This window comes from Haliotis cracherodii, unplaced genomic scaffold (genome assembly GCF_022045235.1).
Source record: "Haliotis cracherodii isolate W230 unplaced genomic scaffold, xgHalCrac1.p SCAF_11, whole genome shotgun sequence".
NCBI classification, from domain to species: domain Eukaryota; kingdom Metazoa; phylum Mollusca; class Gastropoda; order Lepetellida; family Haliotidae; genus Haliotis; species Haliotis cracherodii.
In genome coordinates this window covers 46,335,429-46,346,375 of record NW_027266266.1, presented here as the reverse complement: position 1 = coordinate 46,346,375, position 10,947 = coordinate 46,335,429, and the positions used below count along the sequence as shown (strand labels likewise).

General features: G+C 41.4%; 1 protein-coding gene across 1 annotated transcript in view; it reads right to left on the bottom strand.

The window, feature by feature from the left end:
* Window positions 1-1,318: 1,318 nt before the first annotated feature.
* LOC139456559 (carbonic anhydrase 2-like) overlaps window positions 1,319-10,947 on the bottom strand; it is a 35,323-nt gene continuing 25,694 nt past the window's right edge. The window contains exons 3-8 of the mRNA XM_071238342.1: window positions 8,403-8,576; window positions 8,090-8,241; window positions 6,753-6,845; window positions 3,102-3,165; window positions 2,084-2,241; window positions 1,319-1,745 (exon numbers count right to left, since the gene is read on the bottom strand). Of these exons, the coding sequence (XP_071094443.1) occupies window positions 1,545-1,745; window positions 2,084-2,241; window positions 3,102-3,165; window positions 6,753-6,845; window positions 8,090-8,241; window positions 8,403-8,576 (842 nt within the window). The 3' untranslated portion in view covers window positions 1,319-1,544. The remainder of the gene's footprint in view (window positions 1,746-2,083; window positions 2,242-3,101; window positions 3,166-6,752; window positions 6,846-8,089; window positions 8,242-8,402; window positions 8,577-10,947) is intronic.

Genomic DNA, 10,947 nt, shown 5'->3' with positions numbered 1-10,947 from the left:
TGAAATGGTAGTGTCTTTAAACTTATAGATTTAGACACGTGGGGGTAGAATAGGGTGCAACGAAAACACTTATGCATTATAATTCCCAGCCTGCAGGAGGTTATATGAAATGGTAGTGTCTTTAAACTTATAGATTTAGACACGTGGGGGTAGAATAGGGTGCAACGAAAACACTTATGCATTATAATTCCCAGCCTGCAGGAGGTTATATGAAATGGTAGTGTCTTTAAACTTATAGATTTAGACACGTGGGGGTAGAATAGGGTGCAACGAAAACACTTATGCATTATAATTCCCAGCCTGCAGGAGGTTATATGAAATGGTAGTGTCTTTAAACTTATAGATTTAGACACGTGGGGGTAGAATAGGGTGCAACGAAAACACTTATGCATTATAATTCCCAGCCTGCAGGAGGTTATATGAAATGGTAGTGTCTTTAAACTTATAGATTTAGACACGTGGGGGTAGAATAGGGTGCAACGAAAACACTTATGCATTATAATTCCCAGCCTGCAGGAGGTTATATGAAATGGTAGTGTCTTTAAACTTATAGATTTAGACACGTGGGGGTAGAATAGGGTGCAACGAAAACACTTATGCATTATAATTCCCAGCCTGCAGGAGGTTATATGAAATGGTAGTGTCTTTAAACTTATAGATTTAGACACGTGGGGGTAGAATAGGGTGCAACGAAAACACTTAGGCATTATAATTCCCAGCCTGCAGGAGGTTATATGAAATGGTAGTGTCTTTAAACTTATAGATTTAGACACGTGGGGGTAGAATAGGGTGCAACGAAAACACTTATGCATTATAATTCCCAGCCTGCAGGAGGTTATATGAAATGGTAGTGTCTTTAAACTTATAGATTTAGACACGTGGGGGTAGAATAGGGTGCAACGAAAACACTTATGCATTATAATTCCCAGCCTGCAGGAGGTTATATGAAATGGTAGTGTCTTTAAACTTATAGATTTAGACACGTGGGGGTATCGTCGTCTCAGATAGGTTGTAATAACACTGAACCATGCGATACTTGAAAGTAACAGTGTTGATGAATGTTACTATATTGACTTTGTTGTGGCCGGGTCAATAGAGTAACATTCATCAACACTGTTACTTTTAAGTCTTAAAAACAAAACGAGAGAATTTGCATCGGGTTTTAACCCCCCAAAAGTGTCTGATTTTTTCATGTCTTGAAGAAGTGAGCGAGATCCGTAAAACGAAGAACGAAATATTTCGTTATTCGCATTTGATTTACTGAAATAACTAATTGTTGCCCCCCCCCCCCCCCCCCCCCCCAATTAGGGAGGGGGGGGGGGGGGGGGGGGGGGCTTCCCTAATACAAGCAGACTGTCCCTAACTTTGGACCAATGTTCTTGTGTGTTGTACCTTTAATTAGACTTAATTAGTCATTAAAAGACTATAAAATAAGTCACGTGACGGTTGTTGCTACAGTTATCATTTTCTTGCAAGACAAAATAACGAACCACTAGCATCAGTGCCAATGTGAGATGTTAGTAATGTTAGAACGTAACGTCAGTTTAGAATGCAATACCCAGTATTACAGATAGCAAGGCGATAGCATGCGATACAGTAACCATGCTTTGACCGGAAGTGTTGAAACCGATGTTGTTGGTATACAACGTCCGGTTGTTGAGCTTCTGGAGCGGCCTGAAGTCGTCCACCAGATTCTCCTCCCCCTCCCCCTCCCTGTTCCTTTTGATGCTTCTGAACTGGTTCATCTGCAAGAGGGAAAGACGAGCATGTTAGCTAACTAATACCATTAGCCAAACTGGGCTTTCTTGGCCAACGACTGAATAAGTGTTAGGTACTAACCCTAAGAGTATATATCCCTAAGATCGCATAGAGATTAAAAAATGTTTCTCTGGTTGATTGCTATCACAACTCGTACTAAATTTTAACGTCTTTTTGGTATGGCGCGGACGGGGATCGAAGCTCCGACCTTCCGCTCTTCGGGGAGACGCTCTATCCACTAGACCACGGAAGTGGTCTGTAGTTAGTAAGGGGAATGGTTTTGCTGAGATTGTACGACATCATTAATATCTTTAGTTGGAAGTACCTGCTGCTCTGACACGACGATGCGGTTTGCGAAGATGCTCCACACTACGCTCTCGTAACATGGGGGCGTGGTCAGACTCCCTTCGTATCGGAAGTAGAAGTCGCTGTTGGCCGGAAGTAGAGACTTTGTGGAGAATGTCGGAATAGACGTCTCGTTTCCTGTAGTATGAAATGTTGTGTTGAAGACATAGACATAGACATAAAGGCTGGATGTTCAGCGTAGCATAGAACACGTGTGAGAAACGGTTAAAACGGTTTCACCTCTTGTACGAGGGAATTGGATCTCATAAGGACCCCAGGGGAAGTTTTCTATCTTATTTATAAGAAAATCTGAAATCACTGTTATCAGCGATTTTTCAATGAACCTCAGTAAACGGATGTAAAATGTCTCTCCACTCATTAGGCTACAAATTCGAAGGTTCCAATTTTTCGTTCCACATAAATATTTAGTCAACGGTATTTGGTGTGTGAACTCGGCGGTAATGTGTTGAGTAGGTTGAAATCTACATTCAGCAGTGTTCTATCTATACAACGGTAGCCGGTATATAATCTGGTATGGGTCAGACATAGAAGTGGTTTATATCATAAGCAACGTTCGACGCCGTCGGGGCACGATGACACACAATCAACCAAATGAGCGAACTTAATTAAACTTAATTAACGATGACACAAAGTCAACTGTGTGACCGATAAGCAATATGTAATTTTATAAGGCTACGTAAACTAAATACTATCACTATGTTGTTCATAGTCAAGATGTTGGCCACGGGCTTCAGACATTTTTGTTAAGAAACATAAACATGTTCAAAAGAATACTGGGAAATATATTTTTGCATCAGGCTTGCAGAAACACGTGTTGTGAAAGAAAATAAAACTGTTCGGTTCCTCCCTTCACAGAAATAGTCTTGAAGCAGTGTCCCCCAAAAAACACAATATTGTCGTTCCCAACGTGCGACACTATATTCTGTGCATGTACGCTTGTACATATATCGTGCGAAGGATCGTGCAACGCCACCTACCGCTGTGCTGGATCATGTCGAAGTGTGACAGTAGCGGTTGAAAGTTGGCATTGGTTTCGCCTACCTGAAACATTATATGACCCATTGATTATCTTTAAGGGACAAATAACTCCTGCCTGTATGACGATAATAGTAGTTAAATCAAGAAAATAAGACCGCGTTTTAGTACGATTTCAATACTTCAACATTCGATCATGTCTATACACAGTAGCTCTAGAAAAATGCACTTCCCCATGTTACACAGCTGTTTTACCATGTAGTTCCTATAATAGATGTCACTTCCCATACAGCTCGGGAGTTATTGTAGTACGAGTATATATCACCTCATCATTAAAAAGGGCTGTTGTACCCTGTATTTATTATGGTAGATGTTATACACCTGTTTAACATAAACGTTTCTACTGAAAAATTAACTTTCCCATGCTACACCGCTACCATAGTTACCATGGTACCAATCACCTCCGAATTCTATATAGCCACAGATATCACCTTCCAAGGCAATACATCTGTTTTGTCCTGCTGTTACTATTGTAGATATCACCTTTGTTATACAGCTGTTTTACCCTGAAGTTATTAGTGTGGTCATCACCTCTCCATGCTAAAAAGCTGTTTTATCCTGTACCTACTGAAGTAGATATCACCTACCCAAGCTATAAAACTGTTTTATCCTGTACCTACTGAAGTAGATATCACCTACCCATGCTATAAAACTGTTTTATCCTGTACCTACTGAAGTAGATATCACCTACCCATGCTATAAAACTGTTTTATCCTGTACCTACTGAAGTAGATATCACCTACCCATGCTATAAAACTGAAGTAGATGTCACCTCCCCATGCTATAAAGCTGTTTTATCCTGTACCTACTGCAGTAGATAAAACCTACCCATGCTATAAAACTGTTTTATCCTGTACCTACCGAAGTCGATATCACCTCCGCATTCTATACAACTGTTTTATCCTGTACCTACTGAAGTAGATATCACCTCTCAATGCTATACAGCTGTTTTGTACCGTAGTCAGTATTGTAGATATCACCTGCCTATTCTGTAGATCTGTATTACCCTTTAGTTACTGTTTAGATATAGCCTCCCAATAACTAATCAGCTGTTGTAATCTTGTTGTTACTATTGTAGATATCATCTCCCCTTTCTTTACGGATGTTTTACCCTGTAGTTGATTAGCCTATGTAATAACTATGGTAGATTTCACCTCCACATGCTGTACAGCTGATTTGCACTGTAATTAGCATTGGAGATGTCACCAGCCCATGCGACAGAGCTGTTTTACCTCATAATAACTGTTGTAGATATAACCGTCTTATACAGTTGTTTTACTCCTGGAGTTACTTCTGTTTTACCCTTTAGTCTCTAGTGTAGATAGCACTTGTCTTTACTATAAGCTGTATTACCCTGTAGTTACTGAAGTAGATATCAACTCTTCATTCTGTAGAGTTGTATAACCTGTAGTTACTTGAGTAGATATCACATGCCCATACCATACAGCTGTTTTAATTCTGGGGGTACTATTGCAGATATCCACTCTCCACCCACCCCCCACCCCTTTCTTCACAGCTGTTTGATCCTGTAGTTACTATTGTAAATATCACCTGCCCATATTATATAGCTGTTTTACCCTGTAATTCCTGAGCATCACTCAATACAGATACTTATTCAAGGTGACAGTTATGACAGCAACGGTCACGTGGTTAGTGTTACAAAATAAACTTCATTGATTGATACTTAGTTATAGACACAAGCTGAACATGTTGGAATTTGAAAATCAATCAGCGTCTTTCATAATTCATCACCTTTCTGTTCTGCCATCAAGAGTGCTAAAGGGTATATTTGTATACCTAAAGGGCAACTGTTTCCAATTTCAGTGGATGCCATTTCGTTGACTTTCAGACTTTCAGACGTATATGTCAGTGTCAAATTCTGTCCTATTATTAAATAATTGAAAGTCTGACTTTGCAAATGTAAAAACTAAACCGCATCTGGTTACAATACACATACCGTTTCTCCTCCAATAAATAATGAGGAATAAATATGTTAGCAAGTATAACCGTGCACCATTTATAGTGACCCGGCATCTCTCAAAGTCCCATCTTCTAATCAAGCAGCGTTAGGGACTATTTATTATTCGGTTTGTACATGGGAATCCCTTAGTTTGCTGTTTCACTTGACCCTATGTATATTAGGAAACCGGCTATATTCTTCCAATAGGGATTTGACATCTATTTGAGGGCCAGGGTTTGTCGGAGGGCCAGTGTCTATTGAAGGACCGGCATCTATTGAAGGGCTGGCGTCTACTAGAGGGCTGAGATCAATTGCCACATCGTTTGGAGGCCCAGTGTCTGTTGAAGGGCCGGCATCTATTAGAGGGTCAGAGGTTATGGGATGGCTTGTGTCCATTGGAGGGCGGGAGTCTATTGCCAATCTGTTACACCCGCATAATCCTGGAGTCCTGGTAACTATTGGAGAGCTGTCATCTATTGGGAGGGCCATTGTCTATAGGAGGGTTTAAGTCTATTGGGAGGGCCGTTGTCTATAGGAGGGCTTAAGTCTATTGTGAGGGCCATTGTCTATTGGAGGGCTTAAGTCTATTGATAGGGCCATTGTCTATTTGAGGGCCAGACTCTATAGGAGGTCCAGAGTCTATTCGAGGGCCATTGTCTAAAGGAGGGCTTAAGTCTATTGTGAGGGCCATTGTCTATTGGAGGGCTTAAGTCTATTGATAGGGCCATTGTCTATTGGAGGGCCAGACTCTAAAGAAGGTCCAAAGTCTATTCGAGGGCCATTGTCTTTTGGTATGCCATTGTTTATAGGAGGTCCGGAATCTATTCGAGGTCCGCAGTCTATTGGAGGGCCATTGTCTGTTGGAGGGCCATTGTCTATAGGAGGGCCGGGGTCTTTTGAAGGGCCATTGTCTATAGGAGGGCCGGAGTGTATTGGAGGGCCATCGTCTATTGGGACCAGACTCTATAGGAGGCCCGGAGTCTATTCGAGGATCATTGTCTATTGGAATGCCATTGTCTATAGGATGGCCTGAGTGTATTCGAGGGCCATTGTCTATTGGAGGGTCAGACTCTATAGGAGGTCCGGAATCTATTCGAGGGCCATTGTCTATAAGAGGGCCGGAGTCTATTGAAGGGCCATTGTATATATGAGGGCCATTGTCTATGGGAGGGCTTAAGTCTATTGGAGGGCCATTGTCTATTTTGGGCCAGGCTCTATAGGAGGGCCGGAGTCTGTTGGAGGGCCATTGTCTATTGGAGGGCCTCTATAGGAGCGCCGGAGTCTATTGACAATCTGTTACACCCGCATCATTTGGAGGTACGGTTTTAATTGTCGGGCCAGCACCTATTGGAGGACAGGCATCTGTTGGAGGGCCGGGGTCTATCACCATTCTGTTACACCAGCATCTTTCGGCGGCCCAGTAGCTATTGGAGGGTCTGCATCTATTTTAGGGCCAGGGTCTATTGGAGGGCTGATGTCTTTTGGAGGGCCGGTGTCTATCGGAGATGCGGAAGGGCTGGCGTTTACTGGAGGCCCTACGTCTGTTGGAGGAACGGTGTCTATTGGCGTCCCGGTGTTTTCTGGCGCCACGTCGTCTATTAGAGGAAATACGGTGAACAAATCTAATTCTCACCTCGAACAAATACGAGAGCACAGCCAGCCCCTTTGGCTTGTCCAATGCCAAGTTGAAGTCTGCGTACTTTGTGGAGTACAAGACAATGTGCATCTGGAACGAAACATCTGTACATGTGTACTCACAGGAAAAAAATAACTGTCACCCTATTCTTAGATGTCACAGTGTTACCAATTTTAACCTGGAATCCTACGGGGTCAGAAGATGGAGAATTAAACATAGACACTGCCCTCTCTACTCCCTTATGCTCAATACTCAGTCTGTTAATCGCAAAATATGTGTACCCCTGTCAGTTATCTTATCGTCATTTACTAATCGTCTTAGTCTCAAAATGACGGCAAAGTTTCCTAAAATCAAACGAAAAATTTGACCATAAAGAGTTTTCCTCAGCACTATCACTTTTATGCTTCAGATATTTCTTGCACATTGTTCGTTTTCTGCTTGGTTGTATCAGTTATGTCAAAAATACCCCTGGTATCATCACTATTTTGATAGTGATTCGTAATCACATGTTTTTGATGTAGTCGAAACTGTACAATGGATTCTGCTTTAAGTTGCGAGTTTGGGCAGGACATGCTGACCTTTTTGCGAACACCCGGTGTCTCATACATTTTCACTGTTATTTTGTCTTTTACGCTCCAAGGAATCGGTTTCGGCAGAGATGATCGATACAGATTAATAATATGCTCTGGCGTTGACGTTTCATATATTATGATTATGGAAATGTTGGTTGTCGCTTTTATTAACCATACTTTGTGTATCCATTTTCTGTAAGTCTCTTGCATTTCAAACTATTTGCAATCTGGAATGTTGATCCTGGTGGAACTGGCTGCGAAGAGGCTTCAGTTCGAGTATGTAGTTTGAGAACTAAAATAGTACTACTACTACTACTTCTACTACTACTACTACTACTACTACTACTACTACTACTACTACTACTACTACTACTACTACTATAAATAAATAAATAAATAAATAAATAAATAAATAAGCGACAAAACCCTTCTCAGATCCAATAGAAATATCTGCACAAAAGCAGAGTCGATTGTACGATTACGACTAATCATGAGTATATGATTATATCTATAAAATAGTAATGATACCAGGTGTCCGCGAAAAAAGGTGAGCATATCCTGCCCCACCGATGGCCCCCTTCACAAACACAAGCAAAGGCAAGTCAATTGTAAAATAAAAGCATGCAAACCTAATTTGAATTCAAAGAGCAATTACATGTTGACCACAAATACACACTTTAACTGTCGTCCTACTATATAAACAATTCTAATAGCTTTTTTCATTCTTAGAATTATTTCAGAAAAATCTACCATTTCGCTTACCTCCATAGGGAACCTCTTGTTGTCAATGTCATGTTCTGATCCCCTCTCGTCCTTCTGACCCCAGTGGAAGTGGAACTGCTTGACCCTGTACTTGTTCTCCAGACCCCCACCCGACACCAACATGTTAGCGCTGCCCGAGATAGTAACCTCCACTGAAGCAGCAAAGGTCGAGGGAATATTTAATGAAAAGCGCCTTCCAAACATTCCTCAGGATGCATGTTCACTAGTATTCTAAAACAATACATTGACTTTCCTTTCCAAAAGTTTGAATGGTTTTATTTTGGTTTTGAAATACTACTTTTGTGCCACGCACCTGTGTGGCCGTTGACATTCGCCAACGTCATGTCTATGTTCTCAGTCTGGGCCAGTTCACTCAAGTCGAAGATGGTCAGGTTCGGGTTGAACTCCACTTTGCTTGTTTCGATGTTGATGGGGGACTGTCTGTCTCCGCCACAGTTCGGGTAGTCGACATGCCAGTGATCAGGACCTGTTCAATAATACAGTTGAGGTGGTGAGGTGAAACTGGGTTTAACGTCACGTCCAAGATTATTGTAAATTGGGTTTAACGTCGCGTCCAAGATTATTGCACTTATATAGCGAAGTGCATGCACGTGTGTGTGTGACTGCTTGTACTAGTCCGGACTGATGACGATTTATAGTTCTAGCTCACTGAGATACCATACCGCAGTTTAACATCAATACCCCACTCAGACACAGTATACTGACTCCGAGCCGACCAGTCCTTGTTTTAGCCCCTTAATGCCGAGCGCCAGACAGGGTAACAACAAGTACCTTATTTTAACGCCTTTTGGTATGACGCGCCCGGGGATCGAACTCATATTACTCACTCATTCATCTCATGTTACTCACTGATGCATCACATATAACTCACTCATTCATCTCATTTCACACACTCACACATCTCCTATTACTCACTCATTTATCGCATATCACTCACTCATACATCTCATATTATTCCCTCACACATCTCATATGACTCACTCATTCCTCTTATATCACTCACTCATTCATCCCATATAACTCACTCATTCATCTCATATGACTCATTTATCGCATATTGCTCACTCACACATCTCATATGACTCACTCATTCAGCTCATATAACTCACTCAATCATCTCATTTCACACACACACACACACACACACATCTCATATTACTCACTCACACATCTCATATGACTCACTCATTCAGCTCATATAACTCACTCAATCATCTCATTTCACACACATACACACACACACACACATCTCATATTACTCCCTCACACATCTCATATGACTCACTCATTCTTCTCTTTGACTCACTCGTTTCCACTCTCCGGGCGGACGCTCTACCACAAGACCACGGAGGCGGTCCAATAATACAGTTGAAGCTGATGGGTGATTAGGTTTCACTCACCAAAATACCATCCTAAACACTTTCTGATATGACTCACTCATGCATCTCATATTACTCGCTCACACATTTCATATTACTCATTTATCGCATATCACTCACTCACACATCTCATATTACTCACTCACACATCTCATATCACTCACTCATTCCTCTCATATAACTCACTCAATTATCTCATATGACTCATTTATCGCATTTCACTCACACACATCTCATATTACTCACTCACACATCTCACATGACTCACTCATTCCTCTCATATAACTCACTCATTCATCCCATATCACTCACTCATTCATCCCATATTACTCACTCATTCATCTCATATGACTCTCTCATGCATCTCATATTACTCACTCATGCATCTCATATTACTCACTCGTGCATCTCATATTACTCACTCTTGCATCTCATATTACTCACTCATGCATTTCATATTACTCACTCGTGCATCTCATGACTCACCGACGCACATGGCTCACTCGTACACTATGTCAAATACTCACTCGTGCATCACTTCATATGGCTCACTCATGCATCACCTCATATAGCTCACTCATGCATCACCTCATATCGCTCACTCATGCATCACTTCATGTGGCTCACTCATGCATCACTTCATATGGCTCACTCATCCATCACTTCACATAGCTTACTCATGCATCACTTCATATGGCTCATCCATTACTTCATATGACTCACTCATGCATCACTTCATATAGCTTACTCGTGCATCACTTCATATGGCTCATCCATTACTTCATATGACTCACTCATCCATCACTTCATATGGCTTACTCATCCATTACTTCATATGACTCACTCATGCATCACTTCATATAGCTTACTCGTGCATCACTTCATATGGCTCATCCATTACTTCATATGACTCACTCATCCATCACTTCATATGGCTTACTCATGCATCACTTCATATAGCTCATTCATGCATTACTTCATATGACTCACTCATGCATCACTTCATATAGCTTACTCGTGCATCACTTCATATGGCTCATCCATCACTTTATATGGCTCACTCATGCATTACTTCATATGGCTCACTCATGCATTACTTCATATAGCTTACTCATGCATCACTTCATATGGCTCACTCATTCATTACTTCATATGACTCACTCATGCATCACTTTATATGGCTCACTCATTCATCACTTCATATGACTATTCCATTACTTCATATGACTCTCTCATCCATCACTTCATATGGCTCACTCATTCATTACTTCATATGACTCACTCATCCATCACCCTATATGGCTTACTCATGCATCACTTTATGTGGCTCACCCATGCATCACTTCATATGGCTCATCCATTACTTTATATGACTCACTCATCCATCACCCTATATGGCTCACCCATGCATCACTTCATATGGCTCATCCATTACTTCATATGACTCACTCATTCATT